Genomic DNA, 21,244 nt, shown 5'->3' with positions numbered 1-21,244 from the left:
TTTCTGCTGCACGTACATATACCAATCACTTAGCAGCCACTTTCGCACTTTGAGATCACTTTGATGAAAAGTGCTCTACAAATAAAATATATTATTATTATTATTATTATTATTATTATTATTATTATTATTATTATTATTATTATTATTATTATTATATAAGGAATAAGTTAAGATTGGTTGGTGGTTGTACAGAATCACTTTGTGGCAGATTCAAGCAATATAACCAAACTAAGACATTAAAGGATGTTCTTTAACTTTGTTTTTTTGGATAAACTGTTTATAGTGCTGCGAGCTAAAGCACCCAGTTCAGAAGCTCAACCCACCACTTCTGGCTCCTTTCAGTGCGAGGACTCACAGCTTTCCTCCATGGTCACTACAGATGTATGGGTTCCTGACCCTCTCTCTAAGGCTTCAGCTTGGAAACACTTTAAAAGAAAGTCTTTTTTGCTGCTTGTATCAAAGATTTCATACTTAAAGATACAAAACTCAAAGCTCGTAATCACAGACGAGGTTTGGAACATTGAGCAAAGAAGAAGAAAAACAATCTTGTGTTGGTTGGTTGACACATAAATGTTAACCACATTAGTCAAAATGAAACTTTATCAAACTGCATTAAAGTGTTTTAATAAAGACGTGAAAAATATATTTTCTGAATACATGTTGATTGTTGGTTTTTGATGACAAATTGGGATAGTTGTTTATTTTACAATACATGATGAAGGACCCCAATCCTTTACCTGTTAAACCTTTCTCAATTAAATAAGCTAAAGTTTAGTACAGTTGATACATTTGATATAACACAGTAACCCCTGTAATGAAGCTCTTTCTCTCTTTATACCTTTTTAATTTACACTGATCCTGCAACAGTGTCCCAATTTATAACCCAGAGTAACAGCCACACTCTTAGGCTGATCTACCTGCTCTGTCAGCTCACAGTAGTCCTGTAACACCTCTGTTATTTCATGTGACACTGATACAAAGGTGGAACTGCATGGTCCCACCATCACTCCTTTATGACTTTATGTTTAAAAGGAGGAAGTACAAGAGTGATAACGTGTGTCTGACTAGCAATATAAAAAGGGCTAGTGCTAGCAGAAGAAAACACACCAAATGTCTGCATTTGTCCAAAAGTTACCAAATCAACCCACCAGCATCTCTAAATGAAAGGATGACCATGTTAATTCAATCAAACAAAAAATGTCACCCTCACTCGTTTCCAAACTGTTGCACAGCCAGCTACCAGAACAGATCTATGTCTACTGTCATAACGCTCGTCTCGTAGCTCTGTGTGGTTTGTCAGTATCTGATCCAGAAAATGCAGATGAATGCTAGTGATAATGCTTGTGTTAGCCATACCCAGCAGACCAATTTCACTTGGTGCAGACTCAGATTTCTGATTAAGGAGTTTGAAAGATGCTGGTAGGAAGAGCTTTTTTCTTTAAACACAGCCTCTGGTAAGGACCAATTCTTACGAGTGAACAAAAGCATCAGGCAGTGGACATTGTTAAACTGCTTTATGGAAACCTTTTGATTTGATACCATACTCATTCTAGCATTGAGCATCAAAACAAATGTCATTTGTCTCAAGATATTGGAGATCACTCCCCATCACTCATACTGTCCCTCATGTTGGGGGTAACGTTCATAGTCCTGTCAGCTCCTGGGTTAAAGCATCATGTCCACTTATGAGGCTTCAAACAGGAAAAGTCCATGCTGGCAGAGCCCAGCTGTCAGCTGCTAAAGCTTCAGACCCTGGATGTTTGTCCTCAGGTTCACCAGCTGCTTCTCTTGTCTGGCTTTTTCTTCTTTGAAAGCCTTCTTGTTTGCTTTCTTCTCCACTCTCCGCTCCTGTTCAAACAGAGGTACAGTTTAACACTCTGAGCTTTAATGTTGAACAGTATTTGTTCAAATCTTCTCCTCCCTGAATAATACCAGTTCCAACTATTCAACCATTATCTAAAGTTTACCCAGAGATTTGAAAAATTGTTGATAAGGTTTTAAAAGTTTTTAAGGTGTCGAAAAAGCCTCATGACGGGAAAAATCTCTGAAAGAACAAGAGAGTAAACACAACAATAAGAGTTAATTAAAAAAAATGAAAAATGTGGAATAACAGGATGAACCAGAGCATTCATCAGGTCTATTTTCAGCTGCAGATTGATTCATAGTTTCTCTGTTGAGTTTTTGGGGCAGCAGAGCAGTTAACATGAGAACCAACTAACCAGTATGTGTGTGTGAGGAAAATCAGGGCTTAAGAGCATACATTATGTAAATCAGTCACTGGTTTAGTGTTTTTATTTGATATCAAAGGTTAAAATAATAATAATAAAACATCACCAGAAGCCTTATAAAACCTGAGCCCAGAGTTTCTTTGTAAGGGAAGGGAGCGGTCTGAGGATTCTGACATCACAGTTCGAGCTGTTTATTTTGCACAAGCCTTTTTGTTCGCGTTTTGGTTGTCCCTCAGGTCACAGGTTAAAAGTGTGCCAGGCTCAGGTAGAAAAAGCTGATTATTGTTAGAGAGGATTTAAGGAGATTTGAATCAAAATGTGATGGCAGAGGTGGCCCTGTTCGTTGGTTTTATCAGGTCACGGTCAATCATGTACCATCAAAACACACGTGAACAGTCCTGAGGAAGCAGATTAGTCTGGGTTTTTTTTGGTTCAGGGTTTAAGAAAATATTCAAATAAATCAATAAGGACTTTACAATGGTAGGGTTTCATTTAGGATTAAGGAGGGGGTATTGTGCTCATTTTTAGCCTGCATCTTGTCCCTGAAATGGCTCTGTGGCAGCTTAACATGATTTAGAGCTCAAACACTATTCATCTATCTCTGGCTGGAGTCTTCAAAAACCATCATTTCAGCTTCTGTGTGTTACACTTAAATTCAGCTACTGTCTCTTTGAGAAATTCAAAGCACTTCAGAACCTCCCCCATCCAGAAAACAAAATTTTTGATGCCTCCCTGTACTGTTACTATGGAAAACACAATTTCTCTCTTTAAAAGAGAAAAAAAAAATCCTCAACATTCCCCAATTGTTGATGTCATGATTTGAGCAAATCTTGTATTGATCTTGCTGAATTCCCATGTTAGAAAGAAGCCAGTCTCATCTTGGGATTTATGTTTAGCAACTAATGTCCAACTTTTTAACGGTTGTTAAATCCTAATAAAGCAAGGATCGAGTCATAATATGATAAAGTTAAGTTTTCAGAGGAAAGTCACACTTAGTGAATAAAGTCTTAATATTATGAAATTGAATTTTTTCCAGAATAAAAGTGTCAAAACCTCAATTCCTAAAAAAGTTTGTGCGCTGAGCAAAATATTGATTAAAAAATGTTTTTTTGTTTGAAAATCACGTTAAATCTATTTTCATTTAATAGTACTGCTAGGACAATAAATTGAATGTTGAAACTTAGAATTTTGATTATTAAGTGAAATAAATTTATACCTGGTTTTAAATTTGATGCATAAAACAAAATTATAACAGTCTGGAAAAGGAGAAAAAAATGAAAAAAAGATGTGTAATGCCAGAATAAACACCTGGAGGAACATCTCTGAAAAGGCTGGGTTAAATTGCCTGAGGTAAGTAGAGGAATTGTATATTTCCTCTTGGATATTATGACTTTTGTCTCATTATTTCAGGCACTTTATCTTGAACGTAGCCTCAACACTCTGCTGAAATGAAATCACCAAGTTTTAATCAACTTCTGTTATTTGTTGACCCTTTCAGAAAAATAAAACTAAAGTTATCCAAAAAAATAAGTGAACTTGTTAAAAGAGGAAAATGGAAAATGGATCTTTTTTTTCCAAACAGTTGGATGGAAAATGAAGCAGCAATTTCAGATAGTTTCCTCTACATATTAATGTCTGTCTCCTCTCCCCCTCACCTTGCGTTCTTCCTTGATGGCTTGTTTCCTCGCCTTCCTTTCCTCCTTGTCCTCATCCTTATTTCGGGGCTGGGTGGAGACTCGAGGCAGGTCAGAGTCATTGATCCTGGTCATGCGCTCTGCCTGTTTGGTGGTCAGACCTTTTGCAGGTAAGACATCCAGAGGGATCCCCGTCTTCTGGGACACACGAATTGGTTTCGGCTGAAGAAACAAAAACAGAGTTAGTTCCTGACTTTTAGTCAACTGCTTAAAACCCTGGCTTGTTCTAACTTTCCTGTCATTGTACTAAGACACTGTTCTCCTATACTGCATTTTTCACTTTGTCCACCCACTTCACATAGTTTGTAATGATGCCTATCTGTGATGTTTCATATTTTGAGAGATATTCTGAAATATGCCTTGTGTTGGAGCTTCTTAAGTTTTCCTTTAGCTTTTTCTAAAGCTTAGTTTTAAAAAACAACCATCAATGCAGCAGTAGTTTCAAAATTTTTGGTAAGTACTTCAATATGTTACTCTGAATATTGGCTGTTTCAAATAAGAATGCACTTTGGTGGTATTTCCAGGATTTCCAACCCATTTTTTCAAAGAAAATTTTATTTTACATTTAAAAATTGCTCTTCAGACTGGTGTGCTGGGTCATCTGTATCTTCATCTCTCTCCTTCTTTGGGTCAGGCTTAAGCTTTGGACCATCAGCTGCACATAAACCTATCCTACATTCTTGGCTCATACAAATAAACCAAACCTAACAGTAAAAAGAAAACAGGATGATTTCCTACCTTTGACGGCTCCTCAATCACTTTGGGTCTGTTGTATATGTTGGAATATGTGCCTGGAGACGATAAAAAAACATTTTCAGATTATTTTCTTCAAATCAGACCTGAAACACACTCTTTATTACAAATTCTGTCTAACACAAAGGCTCTTAAACTGCTTTCGTTTCTTTTCAATGCTAAACCAAAGAAGAAGAATGACTTGTAAAATCACTTATCCTCTAAATGGGGAGAACTGATGCATTTTTGGGTTGCAGCCTTGCCAGAGGCAAGGCTGCAAAACTCAAACTGTGATTTTCAGGGCATAAATTTCAGGCATAAAGAGTGAAAATTATACATCACACCTGAAGACATTCAGTCTGTTTTGTGTAATCTACTGTATGAGTCAAACATCAGCCTACTGAGCTTTATTACACTGGCAAGCTTCCAACCTCTGGTTCATGTGAAAACTAAACACATGGAAAAATACACAGTTCCTTTGTTTCAAGTGAGAGCTAAGAGATCTTAATTTTCAGTGTCTGTTATTCAACGTTCAAGATTGAAGTTAGTATAAATTTCTGTTTCAGTAACCAATCAGATTTTTAAGCCTGGTTTATACAATGGTGTTTTCTCAATATGGGGGCAATTGCGAGCACTGACTGCAATAATATTGTGTTAAATTAGAGCTGTCAAATGGACTAATCAAGGCTTGCAGTAAGAATTATCTCAATACACAGTTACATTTTGCAGGAGGTGCATGTCAGACCTCGTGTGTAAAAACTTATGCATCAAAACAGGGCAACAGAACCTACAGCATAGTTGATTATCCTGATTCAGTGCAGAAATACAAACCAGACTTTGGTGCAAGTAACACAGCTCACAATCACCAGGTTTGTTTGTTTGTTTGTTCAACTGGTATCTAACTCACTGATGATGGTTTCACAGTCCCACTTTTCTTCTGGAGCCGCGATAACAACAGTCTCCAGCTCTTCCTCCTCTGTATCCTCCTCCTCCTCTTTCAGGACAGGGAGCTCTTTGGGACCCAGGTCTTCAGGCCTAGCATACCTAGACCAAAAACAACACAGGACATTAGTAAGCTCAGTCATTGGAATCTCATTTTTCTACAACACAACTATTATCTGATTTAGGAATAGGATGCTGCTGTTTCCAGAACTTTCAGAAATAAGATAAACAAGAAATAAGGGGTGTAAGTGAGGAGAGGTGAAAACAAAAGATAATAAGTCCTTACTCTTTCTCTTTCTGAATGAAGTAGTCTTTGATTATTTCTTCAAGGCGAGCACTGTCCGGTTCAATAAATCCCTCCACCTCCGCGTTATCAAGAGCGCCGATCTCATCATCATCAAACTGTTCGTAAAACTGAAACCAAAGGCACAAAAATAAGTGCTCTTAATCATTTACAAATACATTGCTTTCATACTAACACACAAATGGTATCAGTCACAAAAATCTCAGGACAATTTCTTTTCTGAAAACAAACATCTGCGAGCAGCTAAAAATCTGTTCTAGATCAAACATTTGCATTAAAACGCAAATCTGCTTGATGATTTGTTGCTTACAACAATCAGTGTACCACTTCAAAAGAAGTTTTCTTCTCCTTTTGATGACAAACCTGACAAATTTTGACTTTTGACCAATTAGTTATCTGCATTATGACAGTGTTACTTCAACCAACGTAAGACAAACTCAGTTCCTTATAGTACAAGAACAATACAAAAATCAACACAAACAGACGTATGTTTTCCCTCTAAATGACCAACACATTACATCAAATGATCTGGGCACAAAAAAAAAAACTAAAAAAAATTTATTACCCACTAACCACCTGCTGCCCCTAAATGCTATAGATGTTGTTCACAGAGGTGCAGAGGTCCTCAGACCACAGCTAAAAGGACCCCAAGGATGGAAGTCAGAGAGAAAGTACAGAAGATACAGAAGAAAACTTCACCTTTTCAAAGCGGTCATCCAGCAGGGTGAGCTGTTCATTTCTCCTCATCACAGACGACGTCAGCGAGTACTCCGTGAAACGACTCTTCGTCTCCTCGTCCATGAAAAGAAACTCTCTGTCGTGGCAACCATCTTCCATGTCTTCATCACCTGAAAACCCGCCCTCAGAGTCAAAGTCACCTTCCTCGTCAGTGTCCTCCCATTCATCGTCGTCGTTGTCATCAGATCTTTCGTCTCTGTAAAAAGTTAAATAGATTCAGGGCTAATATCCTGTCTCTCTCTAGCTGTCCCATCACAATAATCAGCTTTTTTCCTGCTTTGGACTGCCAGACAATTTAAACAAAATTGATTGATTTTGATTTTGTCAATAATTGATGGTAGTTTAGTGACAAAACAAGAGGTCAATCCAAAAATAATAACTCACTCAAGCTTCGCTGCCCCACTTGCACTGTTTGCCTTGACGATAAAATCATCATCCAAGATGTTGTCTGGGTCATCAAAGTCAAAGTCTTCATCGAGGGCAGCCACGATGTCAGGGTCCATGTCCAGCCGAGGTCCTGATAGAAAACACAGAAAACACTCAAACAATGCTAATGGTGGGAAACAAAGAAAGATGACAACAACTAAACTTGGAGGAAAATTAGAATGAACAGCAGCACAGCGTCACAGTCAAAGCCCCACCCTGAAAAAAAAACACTGATACAATTCTTATATTAAATAGAATACTTTTTAACTTTTTTAAAAGGACAGAGTCAAGATAATCTTTGAGAAATGATGATCTCTAGAGCTACTTCTCCACTAAATAAGCATCATCCTAAAAGGCTTCTCCAGAACTGATTTCCTTTTCCATCATTACTGGATGTCATGTTTATTCCTTTTTAAACAAACTGTGTTGTTACAGTTTCTCCCAGTCACTGTCAGAGGTGAAGTTCATAAATTACTTTATGATGCTTTTAAAGGAATCATTTGCCAAAAAATTGAATATTTTCAGAACTAAATGTGACAATATGAGACTTTTCACAAAGATTTAGAGCTGCTTCTACTTATTGTCCACACTGGATTTAAAACACTGTGTTACAGGACACTTGAGGTGAGGTGTGTTCAGGGAACTTTCCCCTATCTGCTTGAAAGACCGTGACTATTCATACTTCAAATTGTGAAAATGAAATATGATAAGTTTTTATGATCAGATATCAAGTCGTATGGGGAATCCCAGAGGAGCACACTGTCTGTGGACTCTGGTTGTTGGGCAACTGAATCTGTTTGTGTGGTGTGTTATGTTGGTCCCATACAATAACAAAACAATAAATCCCTCCTTATTTGCCTTATTTGCCATCATGGGTGGAATCATTAAAAAAAAAAACTTTTGGTGTCAGCTTTTACCTGAAATAGGAGCAGCTTTATTCAGAAGTCCAACTTCTTCTTCAAACTCAGAGGCAAACACTGAGGAAGGCAGTTTGATGGAAGATGCCTATACATCAAACACAACAGAAATCATTTCATTTTCATTCATTTCCATTCATTTCATTTTCATTTTCAACAGTTATATTATCATCTATGTTTAGTGTGCCATCACGCACAAGTGGCATCTGGAATTAAAAGAGGCCAACACCGGAGCAGCAACATACATTATTCACAAATTATAATAAAAAATGTCTTAACCCCAAATGATTTTCAAACAGAATTGTATTACTTTCTAGTGCTGTCAAAGTTAAGGGTACATGTAGAAGTAACTTACAGGAATGGCTTTGTCTGTGTCATCCTCCTTCTCCTCTTCCTCCTCCTCTTCTTCATCGTGGACATGGATTTGCGAGGGTCTTGCTGCCACCCACTCAGATGTGCTGGATGCCTCCTTTAGGTGCTGCAGGTAATTGTAGTCATCGTCAAAGAAAACGCCATATTCCCTCTGCTCTGCTCGTCTCTTCTCTGTATCCACCTGGGGGACACCAAAAGCACAATCAGACATAAAGATTAGGTTTGTAAATCAGAATGATTACTCACCAAATGTTGTTATGGGTCCTAAAGTCAAAAATGTATTATAGTACCAAACAAGGCAGGATTTCTTGGTGGTTAACCATCTCCCAAACAAACACTCCCAACAGCCCCCAATACAACAAAAGCATGAATTTACATCCACTCTATGACAGTGACACAGAGACTCTACCTTAGCTGCAGGTAAGAGGACATGCTGTGGGGCTTTCTCATCTGCAGCAAGTGGGTCCCTCTGACTTCTGTGGACGAGGTGAAAGGTCACGGCTTTCTTCTTTTCTATGAACGATTTCTTCTTTCGGGGAGCCTGAAAATAAAACAAGCAGTGAAATATTTGAGCGTCTTATACAGAATGTCATGTCTCTCTCCCACATTACCAGCTGTAGGAACATCTAAAGCAACGCTGTTTTATTGATCCACAGATCACACTAACAAGACAAACAAGGCAAATACAAGGATATAGCACACTTCAGTGTTAACACTGCGACTGTTGAGAGAACATAGAGAAATGAACACACCACTTTTAAATAAACCACTTCATACCACACAACGACGCTGTTACCATAAATGTACTAAAATTGAATTGAATACGTTATTTTTACCATAATACACTATATAACTGATTGCTACACAACACTGGCATTAGCCCACATAAGCTAAGAGGTTAGCTCACGTTACAACCGTTGGCTTACCATTCTGAAAACTGATATTTGTCAGGGAGATTTTGGCCGGTTTGACTATTGTAAAACTCAAACTGCTGATAGTTGTAAACCGTCTAATTCCAAAAAGAAGTCCTTATTGTTATTCCACGTTGGCCCTGCTTCACCATGCTGCTGCAACCATTTCTGGAAAGAACCATTTAGGAATATGACGGGGGTCAAAAACAGCAGAAATATATCTTTAGGTAACGGGTGCACGGAACTGAGCCTGACTTTCGTGGAAAAATATATGCAATTGAAAATAAAATGTATATTCGAGCTTTTATGTCACTGTATAAATCGGCTGTATTGTAAACTGCTGTTTTATTCCACGACACGATGAATTTTTGGTATAGTCCAAATAACTCTTTCTCTCCTCAGCAACTGACGGTCGGTTAACCAGTTTGTATGTATATACTGCCATCTACTGGGGACATAAACTGTAAGCGGCGAAGGGGGATAAAATGTTAAACATGCCTCTCTCAAACAAGCTACATATTTAGCGTACATAATGTGAAATTCATGTACTCACATTCAGGTCTGCCAAATTATGCAAACTTTTACAGATTGCATCTTTAATGCTGAAAATTTTTACTAAGCAAATTTAAAAAAAAAAAAAAAAAAGACTGACCAAATTTGGAAGTGGTTTTACTTTTTAAATTTAAAGTTCATTATCAATTAATTTCAACATCTAGGAAACCTTTAGACGCCAAAAGACGCCAAAATTTCAACACATGGACTACTGCAACTCTGTTTTTGCTGGATTTGGGTCTCTCAAATGGCAACAGCTAATTCAGAAAGCTGCTGCATTAAGGTGCAAAAACTGCTTACATTACTTCCTCTCTAAAACTCTGCACCGAGTTCCAGAATCGGTCTTAAAGTTGTTTTTTACTTGTTTGAAAGCTCCACAAAGCTCCATATATGGCAGTTCTTTTTTTATTTTATGTTAAGGTCAGGTCCCTGAGTACCTTGAATGTTTCCCTTGATTTTTTCTCATGCACCTTTCTGCTTTGATTTCTGCCCCATTACATATATCATACCATACATATCCATATCATACATATCTACACAGATATAAAGCTCTCTGTGTTTTTTTAAATAAAACCTAAGACCCATGTACTGAAAACATGTCTCTTAACAGAGTAATCTAAAGGTTGAGTCAAAGTTTTGATTTACTCGACAAAAGTTTTATTTTTTGGTATTTTACTGGTTTCGGTTGATTTTATTGACTTCTATTTATTTAACGGTTTTCCTCATAAATAATCAATTATGTATGTTCTGTGCAGGGTCATAGATAATGTTTTAACACCTCTAGTAGTGAAAAAGTTTCTTTTGGTTCCCAAGGACCAGGACCCACCCAAACAGTGTTTTTCCACATCTCACTTCAAACACAAGTAATGACGAAATGTCTTAAATCCAGTTTTTCCAGTTCAGTCAACATTCTTCTTCTGACTCAACCTACAACATACGATCAAAAACCTACCATTTATAACCTGTACGATGAAAACCCTGATCCTCCTCCAGAGGAACTTCTTTCATTGTTATGCTGCAGAGACTAGTTTTGTCTCTTACACGTGCAAACCTGAACATTTTGAGCAGTTTTAATGAGTTTTGTGCATGTATCAAACCCATCTGCATATTATATATAAACTCACATTTACTTAACATAAAAAATAAGCAAATCAATTTTATGTCCTGCATTAGTTGTGGAATTCAATGTAAGCATTTGGTGTAGTTGCTCTGAAAGTCAACATTAAATTGGACCATCATTTATCTACTACTTTTACTTCAACACAATGCAGAAATAAATCTACTTTATTTATTCCACTTCAAGTTTTTCTGTTGTAATAATTTCAGGTACAAAATTTAAATCCTGTCTTAAATTCAGATGATCCACTGTAAATTAAGCTACAGGGAGAGACCAGAGGGTGAATCTGTTATATCTCTTTTGGACATATCTGTATATCTTATGTAAAGAAAAAATGGGTCAGTGGCAACAAATACTGGAAAAGTAGTGTAATACCAAATGAATTTGAAAAATTAAAAAAAAAACATAGAGGAACCTCTTCCAACTGGTAAGAAGAAATAGCAACAAGTAGGAAACACAACAGGGTAACATCAACAGTTATTCTGATAAAGGTAACAGGGTAAAAAAAAAAAAAAAAAAAAAGACACACTGGAGAGACTGAGTTTCTCTAAATAAAGATTGAGAGAGGTTCACCACTGTGTGAGAGACTGTGTAAGCAAACAGTTCAACTGTTTTAGAATCATGTTCCTCAGAGTAAAATGACGAATGATTGGTGGATGATTAGCCCATTGAAGATGGACTGAGGTGAGAAGGAAAACAATCCTCTGGTCAGACAGATTTTTTCTTGATTTGATTTCTTTTGAGGATTTCCAGCCGCAATGTCTTTAACTTTGAACAGAAGAGGGACCATCAAGCTTGTTATCAGTACACTCTCCACTATTCACTACACTTGGGAAGACAGTAAAAGAGTCAATGACAGAAAAATATACAACAAAGAAGACTCTTAACAGTTGAGCAGCTGTAATCTTATATTAGGCCAGTTTGACTCAAGATTTCACTTTATAAGTTCCAGAAACTTGCCTCTGGATCGACAAATGTTTAACAAGTGCCGTAGTATGCACTCCTCCAGTCCAGTCCACTTTTATGAGATGAGCTAATCATAACATTAACCTCATCGTAAAACCCCTGTTTGTGTAAAACTTTCAGTTCTTCCAAAACATTTTTCTGCTTTGCTTTTTGTACTTTTCCAAATGAAATCCTGACTGCAAGTACTCATTTACAATATGTGAAGATTAATATTTTTCTTCATGTGAAAGTGGCTGACCATGCAACTGTCTGAACTATTGAGAAATTTCTGAGTTCTTTCAAGAGAAAGGCAGAAGTTTTTTTATTCCAAATGTACTTTTATTTATGCAGAAAGCTGAGAAGATGAAACTGTATTTGTCCACATGCTCAATCAGGTATTTTTGACATTTGATCCCTCAGTCCCAACACTTTGGCACAGAAAATGTCTCACATTATTTTTCTTTTAACAGTGATAGATGTTGAGAATCTGTTGAATGAAAAAGAAAATCCTTAGATGCACCATCGCTGCCCACTGTCACTTTGTTCTTCTGCTGGCATCAGTTTGCTTCACCTCAGACATTCATCGACAACATCAGGAACTGGAAGGAGAAAAGTTAAAACAATATGTCAACATTAAGTAAACTTTGATTCTCAGAGCGTAACAGTAACATTGAACACAAGCTACCTAACACAAAGACAAACTGATAACCTGAATAAATCCACCCAACTGGTGTGACAGGTGTGGTAAAACAAACACAGAGAAGTATTTGCAAAGATAAAAAGACACAGTGTTGCATGAATGTGGTTTTACCTGCATCATGTTCATTCTCACACGCCCCCTCTTTGAGTTATCCAAAGCCTGGAAAACTCCTGGTTCAAAGAAAGTCTTGTGGTCAGTACAAAGTGGCTAAAACTTTTTCAATGCTAAATAAATTTCTATATTTTCATCTTCCAATATCCATGTATTATCGATGACTTTAACAGTCTAAGCTGTGAAATTTTTTTTTCATTTTGTGACGTACTGAACATATTCTCCAGACGGACGATGCAGGTGAGGTAGTCGTCAAAGTCAATGTCGTAGTTTTGATCAGCAAACCTGAGGCCGAGCTGCTGCAGGAGCTTGTTGTTCAGCTGCATGCCTGCATGGAAACAAAGCAGCAGAGTGAGCATTCAACACCGCTCTGAAAAAATCAATTTCTGTCAGTCAGTCAGTATTTTTAGCTTAGAAATGAAAGATCTCAGATTTCTGAGATAAAAATCAGAAGTCTTCCTTCATCCATTGCAGGTCTTTGACAAATGTTGACTGTTGACAGAGTATTTGACTTAAAAGAAGTTTTAGTTCCCCTCAACAAACTTGTGTATTTCTTTTTTGTATCAAAGATATACAAATGTATTTCATACAAGTTTCACAGTTTTAAGTTGTTTTTTATATAAAATGAAAATAGTTTTCCAACTGTTGATTAGTATATTACAAAGTGAACTTTACTGACCAACAGTGAACAAAACAAAAGCTGTTTTTTTACTTACTGCACCTTGCATACAGTAAAATATATACTCTTCAGTAAATTCTAGATTTGATTGAAAATAATGTTTCAATTCAAATAAACTTGTTTTCTTTTTTTCTGTTCATTCAGAAGGTTTTTTTTTTTGTTAATCTTTGAGATCAGAATTTCCTCATTTTGTTCCAAAGACTGAACCAAGTGAATTCTGTCCACTCAGACAAACTGTGAGGTTTTTCACAGTTATGGAAAAACTAAAAACAACACTTAAGTTTAGTTTATATTTGTTTCCATTGACATATCATGTCCCAGTCAAATTAAATGACACAAACCAAGGGTTAGAATGAAGTTGAATAGCTTATTGATGTCTCTCACCGGCAGCTTTGAGAGCGCTTCGAAGCTCATAAGACGACATTTTCCCCGAGCGATCTGTGTCATAGGACAGGAAGAGCATCTGCAACAAGAAGAGTTCACCTTTAACAACCTGAACCAAAGAAGAACTAACCAATGGGATAAAGAACCCAATAACTTTTGAATTTTAACTTTTATTCTTCACCCCTGATTTACATAAAGCAACACCTACAATCCACTTCTTCATCTTTTCCCAGAAGACCTTAAACTCCTGGAACTCCAGCATCCCTGTGTTGTCCACCTGGTTCTCTGTCAAGGAAAAAACAACTCCCCCCAAGTCCATTTCCAGTGTGTTGTGTCTAATATTGATGGTTGAAACCAGCGAAGAGAGCAGCAGAACAGAATGCAGACAGAAAAGGTTACAGCCTGATATAAAGCACACATATGACACACATCTGATTCACCCAGTCAGTGAAATGTAAGGATACATCCATCAGGTTGATGATACTGTGGCAGGTGTTGAGACTCAGGCCGTCAAATTTAATCTCTCTTCCTGCAGATGAAGAAGTTGATATCTTTAGGGAACTTCAGAAGTGACTGAATGTAACTGGGAATTAATAGTGATTTTTATGTTGATAAATTAATATTTATTTATTAAAAAGATAAACCTAAATGGTTGTTTGAAAAGAAAGACATCTATAAGTGTTGGATTGACTTACGTCTGCTGAGAACACCGTTCAACATCTGCTGTAGCTCTCTGACGGAGATCGCTTGGTCCTGTAGAAAAGACAGGATTCAGGCGTAAACTCAGGTCATGTCATACATTAAACTTCTAACTCACACAAATACCACTACTGAAAGCCACATTAAGACAATCTCAAAGTCACCCAGAGATTATCTCAAACATTGAAGGGGTTATGGGTCAACAAAATTGATTCATATTTTATCTTTGCTTTTGTTTTTTTGCTCTGATTTGATTTTTAAAAGTTTTTTATGATGAGTTGCCGTTTCTTACGTCTCCAGCGAGCTGATCGAACAGCCTCCTCAGGCCTTTCTCCTCCTCTGTTTCCTCCTCTGGAGCGCTGGGCATCGGCGGCTGGTCGGGAAAGCCCAGAATCAGAATGATGAAACTGTAGTGACTGATTTACTGAGTGATGCAGCCTTATCAACTTGTAGATGTTTTACTTACATCTGGCAGATCAGCATCCACGGTGCTCCCCATCTCCCTTTGAAACAAAACCAAGCACTAGTCAGACACGGTGGTTTGTTGGCTGTTTGTTGAGCTTTTTTTTTTGTCACACATGACAATCTGAATGAATGAAATAATGTTTTGGCTGCTTTGATTAAGAGCCGACTAAGGGTTGAACACTCACAGAGCTTTGGCTTGCTTCTCAGAAAAGATCCTGACAAGGAAGTCAGCTTCATGGTGGGGTTGGAAGGTGGTGGGAACCAGTAGGTATTTCCCAGGAGCCAGTGTGAAGCGCTCTGATACCTCTCGCATGTTGATGTAGGTCTTGCTGCGAGCTTTGGATGCGTTGTAACGAAAGAAATCTTTCCCCTGCTGGTCTTCATCGTCTGGGGCCTGGATGACATGAAACTCATTTATCACATTATGAAAGCCAAGAACGATTTTCCATAAATACATCTCCACTGCTCTCATCTTGAATGGTTTACCCTCTTTAACTCCTGGTCAGTTTTATTCAGACTCTCATTTACCTGCACATATATTTCCTGAACATTTCCTGTTGTGCTCATTCAACTTTTATACTGAAATTTTCTCAGGGCCTGCAAGAAATTTTAGCTGTTTAGTTCACACATGAAGCTCACCCCGCAGACTTTGGGCAAGAGTTTTGTTAAGCTTTGATGACATCTATGGGTCATCCTCAGGGAGTTTTTCTTTATTTCACTTATTGATGTTTTTTACATCAGTTTAATTGCTGTTAAATGTTTTATTCATATTCATATTTCATATGATCTTCTCTGACCTCATACACTGCAAAGCCAATGGTTTCCATGTCCAGGCCTTCCTTCCTCAGCTGTCTCCTGTTCTTCTGCATCAGAGCGATCACCACGCTGCACATATCATCGTCATCATCAGCGTCCTCCAGCTGCAGCTTGAACTGCGGGTTGGTCCAAAATGTGTCTGCAGATTGAAGATTTAGAGCTTTAGAGGGAATTTACCACCAACTTCATTTGAAGGAATATGAACAAAAACTTACAAGTTAACCAGTGCTGTTAATGTTTGTGTAAAATATGCAAATCTTCTCAGCACTGCACACTTTGAAAAAATGTTTAACTTTTTGTTTACCGATGAAGTTTCTGCAGCCTCCAGCTGTGGAGCCACGGATCCAGTTTCCTTCAAACAAGTTGACCTCCCAGTGACGCATTGTGTTGTCTGTGAGGGCATCAGGGGTCATGTTGCAGATCTCCACTTTATCATAGTTCCTCTTGAAGTCCTCAAACTCCATCCTGAAGACAAACATGCACAATTTCGGGAAGATCTATGTCAAATTTCTGCACCAAACATGGTCACATAAATAAACATTTAAACAATAACTTTGGTGCTTAATTAGGGTGCTTAACTTTAATACATGTTAAATACATGTTGGGGGTTTTAAGACAAGTAAGGAAATTCTGCATATTTTGTTCACTAAATGTAAAACACATAAAGTTCTATTTTAAAGCAGCCTGAATTTAAAGGCACTATGAAGCATTTTGAATTGATGCTGCAGTATTACCAGTCCAACTGAAACTTCTTCGTGACCTACACACTGAAATGAGTTTGTTGGTCATCTCATCTTTACATTGTGTTTCCTTTTGAAATCATTATTGCCACTTGTAAACTCTGCCAATAGAGCTCAGAAAGTTGGGAGTTTTTTGTTTTTGTTTTGTTTTTGGATAATTTTCTGTTTATGCATACGGCTGATACTAGGACAAGATTAGCAAAGGTAGTACTGTTTTTGATGGTGAAACTTGACAACCAGCTCATTGAAAAAGAGTAAAATGATTACAAGCAGGGTTTAATATTATTTAAATTCTGCTTCGTGAAAGCTTCACTCTTCTTTAAGGGGCGGAGAGTTGAACCGTGTGAACTCACCAGAATTCGCCGTCCTCCGAGTTCTGCAGAATTCTCTTGTCAGACGGGTCGACATAATCCCACTCTCCGGATCTGAAACAGCAGATAAAGAGCATTGTTTTTGTGTTTACTGAACAATAAAAACTTTCCTTCGGTTTCTCAGACAAATAACAATCAATGAACAGATGGATATCAGCTGTTAACATAACTCAAAGACCATTAATAGAATAAACTACTGAACAGTTTTTTTTCAAAAGGTCTACAGGGAAACAAAATGACCTGCACTAAACAACAACAAAGAGGGATGCAGATTTGTTAAACTGTAATTGTCTTAAAGAGAACATTTTGACCGCATGTTTGATGTATTTTTGAAAGTCAGTTAAAAAAAAAAGGTGAATCTTACTTGTCACTCCAGGGCCCGTTCCACTCAACCTGACCCCAGGGGTTTCTGATGCGGATCAGCTTCACTTTCCGCCCTCTGTAATTAACCTGAAAATCAGAGGAAAATCTACAATAAGAATTTAATTGAGCATTTTCTTTTCTTGCCTTTGAGACTTTGGTCTTATCTCCTCAAGGCCTGTGTTTGAGTTTGGATATCCTCACCAGCCTAATATATTATTGTTTTTAAGTTTAGCTTGTATTCCTCCAAGCTTCCACATTTTATTGTGTTTATACGTACTTTTATCCTTTAAAGTGATACAGGAAGAGAGTTGGGGAAGACCTGTAGCCAACGGTCACGGCATAGATTCAAACCTGAGACCAACTGCTCAGCCAACAGCTTCTGAAAACTTTTTCTGATTTTTGCATTCACTCTATATTCAAAACTTTGACACTCTGCGATGTTTTTAAACGTTCTTGTTGCTAAAATTGCCCTTTATTTGGAACCATACCCTGTATAAAGCATGTTGATAGTCTCACTCAAGTGGACACTGGAGGAACTGCAGTTATTACGTAGTTACTCTACATTTCCTTTTGTTTTGTTTTTTAATCTGGAAGTTTCTTTTTTTCTCAGAAAAGGGTTAGGGAGTCAAAGAACATAAGCTTGACTTTTTCCAGAAATCTCAAAAAATTGATTTTATCTTTGCCGAGTCTTACCTCCTTCAGGTCTGTGATAGAGTAGGCATGTCCTTTCACCAGGCCGCTGCTTGTCTTAGCCTCAGACTCTGCAGAACTGGAGATCTGGAGAAAACCATTAAAAAATGAAAATAGCTGGACTGTAGCACCTTAGCACTTGATTTCAGCAACTTATAGAAATTTCAATAATTAAATAATATATTAAGAAAAATTTTCCAGGTTATGTCTTTACATCAATAGAGCAGCCCATCATGGATCCTCTGTCCAGAGCCTTCTTCATGATCGTAAACAGGTTATCTGGAGCTTTCTTTGTGTCATACATTTCACCAACACCACCAGTGAAGTCCTCCATGGCCTCCATGGTGCTGCCGCCCTTCAGGGACTCATAACTCCCGTGCATTCTGAAAAATAGATGTGAAAAATGTAGTGGTTTAATTCTTAAGTTTCAGTAAAGTGTTTTTCATTGTCTCCATTCTTAACAGCATTGTTTCAACACCATCATCAATGAGACATTAACCATGATATATTTACATCACACAGCCGTGCTGGTAGGTCATATTGTTAAAGTGAGTATCTTAAATCTTGTTTTTACTCATGGATTTTTGTTGTAAGCAAAATGTATTTTTTTTGCTAAGATGTTTCCTTTGGTGAATACGATAAAATAAACTCCAGAATTGTATCTTGTACTAGATAGATCAAAGTTGGTTTGAGTCAGCATTTCCAAGAAGATAACCGCTGAAAATCAGAGGCTACGACCATTTTATGTCCAAGACTTCCTGTTAGCATGGCTAATGTCTGACTTAATTTCCATGAAATTAAAGACAACATGGGCTTCATTGAAGATAAAACTTTGCCAAATCACAATTGCAATCCATTCAGGGCAACTCTCAGAAAAAAACATTGCCACCAGAAAACTTTTGCTCCTCACTTAAGGTACTAAGCTTTACAAATGCACACCTCTGTGAATGTTATTGTTTCATGGTCATCATCTGTAACTCATGGGATTAAAATTGAGCTGTTACTTGGCGTAAGCTTTCTCCAGCAGGGCACTCCAGAACTCGTTGTTGGAGGCTGAGTGTAGCATGATGAGATTATTTCTCACTGATGGGAGCTTGTCGTCCACCACAACGTCCAGCCATTTGTTGTGCTGCCAGAACTAAAACAGAGATGCAAAGAATTGTCAGGGGAACATTTCAGATCACCCACTCTGTACTGATCGTTATTTATCATCAATGTGACACATAAAGGTTTGAGAAGATCTTCACACTGCACCTAAGGTCTTTTTAATAGGAAAATTATGTTTATACGTTAACAAAAGCATTTAGAGGAGGGTTGTCTTGAAGTGATCTTACATACACCAATGTTTGTGATTCAGCTATATTTTTTTTTTTTTTGCTACACTGTGCACTATCAAGTTTAGTCTGGGTCCAAAATGTTTTTGTGTCACTGTATTACAATATTTCAGATAGATGAGGATTTAACTTAATCTACAAAAGGAGTTTTGATCATTTAAAAAACACGTTACTGTATTGGTATCACTGTTTATGTTCCACAGAAACCCATTTTATTCAGCTTTTTAAAGATAATTTTGTTCCCTTTTTTAATTTGGAGGTAATAAGACTTCATACAGAGAAGCAGAAATCAACAAGAGTAAACCTCTGCTCAGACACATCATCAGTCCATCATCTTGAAGTGTACCTGGAAGTGGAAGATGCCGGCGTATCTGCGATCAAAGTCCTGGTCATGGGGGACGACTCTGGCCAGGGCATCTTTCTTGAGTGTCAAGGATGCAATAGCTGCTAAGAGCCAGCAGTCCCCTGTCATGACAAACAGGTGCAACAGGTGCATAATGGGAATATGAGTAAAACAAATCCACATGAAAGATATTCAAATAAATAAATACACAAAAGGCTGATGTCATAAGTACCAACCAAGCTGTCCTTGGCAGATATCTGTCCTGTCAGCACCGCCAACGATGAACTTTGGGTTTTCACAGATCTCCTGGAAAACAGGAAAAAAACAGGTTGGTTGTTAAATGAAACACAAAGAATGACAGTTGAGAGGTGACACAGTCCCATTAGTAGGTGTGTTCACATTCCTGGCATATTAATCAGCTTTAAATCCCAGTCAGTGGAACACACACAGCAAAAACTCCACACACCAAACACAGGCAGCTCAAGCATTTACTCTAAAGGAACGCCCAGGAGAGAAATGTCACTGTAACAAATACCACTGATAAGTTTTCCACAGATCTGACTGTCGGCTCAGTGCTGAAGGCATTCAAACAATTTAAGACACTCGGAAATTAGCTATTTGATCGTCACCTCCAGAGTAGGGTGTCATTATGAAAAGCTCTGGACCAAAAACTTCAGCAAATCTGAAGCCGATCAGCTGAAACATGATATATAAACCCTCTGATCATCTGCAGAGTGTCTCATAGCAGTGTTAAGGTAGATAACAGTGAGGCGTGTGGGGATAAAGTCTGTCTTTGGAGCTCAGAGCAGAGAAAAATGCCTGCACTTGGCTCTATTTACATTGTTTTCTAGCAGGACTGGTTTTGCAGCAACAACTGGATAAACACTCTATTGCTTATTTTGTGTTAAACAATAACAAAAACTAAAAATGAATGCAAACTTTGTCTAATAATGTCAATTATTTATCCACACTTGTCAGAGGCAGCTTTGGTATCGATCATTTCCATTTATCTAAGTTGAACGAAACCAGAGTTTTCAGAACCTGAAACATTTAAGACAGATATTGACTTGATTGCACCAAAAACAACCTCTACATTGTATTTTTTCACAGATTTCAAGCCACATCCAGACCCTGGCCAAGGACCCATACCACATTCTTCTTACAACCTGCTCACTGCTTCGGATGCTGAGATGTTCAGAGCATCATTGGCTTCCTAAAAATCATCAACCTCCAATTATAAAAATGTCATAATGAGCTTAGACATACCTTAGGCCTCTTCCATTCAATGTTGACAGGAACATTCTGGCTGAAGAAGAGAGAGGAGTCAGCAGCAGGGAAGTCTGGGTCCTCAAACAGGACCCCCTTCTGCAGACACTCCTGCCTCAGCTCTTCGAAAGACTTCCCATCCGACTGAGTGTCCAAGGGTTTGGTGGGGGCAGAGCCCCTGCCAGACAGAGTGGACTGGAGAGGCATCTTCTTCACTGGGGGAGCAGGGAGATGTGAGGCGGTGTGTGATGGAGCACGGCGCCTGCTGTGTGTCTGGGGCTGTGTGTCTGGGGCAGGGACGAGCCTGTCAGGTTGGGCAGGGCTGGTACACACCCTCCAGACAGAAACTGGTTTGTCCTCCCCGGGCTGGTGAACCTCGCCCCTGCTGACTCTCCCTCTCTC

At 38.1% G+C, this 21,244-nt stretch overlaps 2 protein-coding genes across 2 annotated transcripts; both read right to left on the bottom strand.

Annotated features, from left to right (window-relative positions):
- Window positions 1-647: 647 nt before the first annotated feature.
- On the bottom strand, window positions 648-9,678 carry ltv1 (LTV1 ribosome biogenesis factor). The gene is made up of 11 exons (XM_074665531.1): window positions 9,283-9,678; window positions 8,766-8,897; window positions 8,340-8,537; window positions 7,985-8,072; window positions 7,026-7,158; window positions 6,603-6,837; window positions 5,886-6,013; window positions 5,565-5,701; window positions 4,664-4,716; window positions 3,887-4,087; window positions 648-1,851 (listed from the first exon to the last, which is right to left on the bottom strand). The coding sequence occupies exons 1-11, from the start codon at window positions 9,283-9,285 to the stop codon at window positions 1,741-1,743; spliced, it is 1,419 nt and encodes a 472-aa protein (XP_074521632.1). The 5' UTR covers window positions 9,286-9,678; the 3' UTR covers window positions 648-1,740.
- Window positions 9,679-12,245: 2,567 nt separating this feature from the next.
- capn9 (calpain 9) lies at window positions 12,246-21,049 on the bottom strand. Its single transcript, XM_074688138.1, has 20 exons — window positions 20,843-21,049; window positions 19,813-19,882; window positions 19,580-19,698; window positions 18,904-19,037; window positions 18,114-18,282; window positions 17,903-17,986; window positions 17,211-17,296; window positions 16,829-16,900; window positions 16,040-16,200; window positions 15,717-15,874; window positions 15,105-15,313; window positions 14,921-14,957; window positions 14,747-14,827; window positions 14,447-14,508; window positions 14,220-14,280; window positions 13,964-14,032; window positions 13,756-13,834; window positions 12,904-13,020; window positions 12,693-12,751; window positions 12,246-12,480 (listed from the first exon to the last, which is right to left on the bottom strand). Exons 1-20 carry the CDS (start codon window positions 21,047-21,049, stop codon window positions 12,454-12,456), a joined length of 2,061 nt encoding a protein of 686 aa, XP_074544239.1. The 3' UTR covers window positions 12,246-12,453.
- Between the last annotated feature and the right edge of the window lie 195 nt (window positions 21,050-21,244).

Source organism: Halichoeres trimaculatus, unplaced genomic scaffold (assembly GCF_033239565.1).
Source record: "Halichoeres trimaculatus isolate MK-OKI-2021-1 unplaced genomic scaffold, fHalTri1.1 fHalTri1_scaffold_2, whole genome shotgun sequence".
NCBI classification, from domain to species: domain Eukaryota; kingdom Metazoa; phylum Chordata; class Actinopteri; order Labriformes; family Labridae; genus Halichoeres; species Halichoeres trimaculatus.
This window is presented reverse-complemented; position numbering and strand designations above follow the sequence as displayed.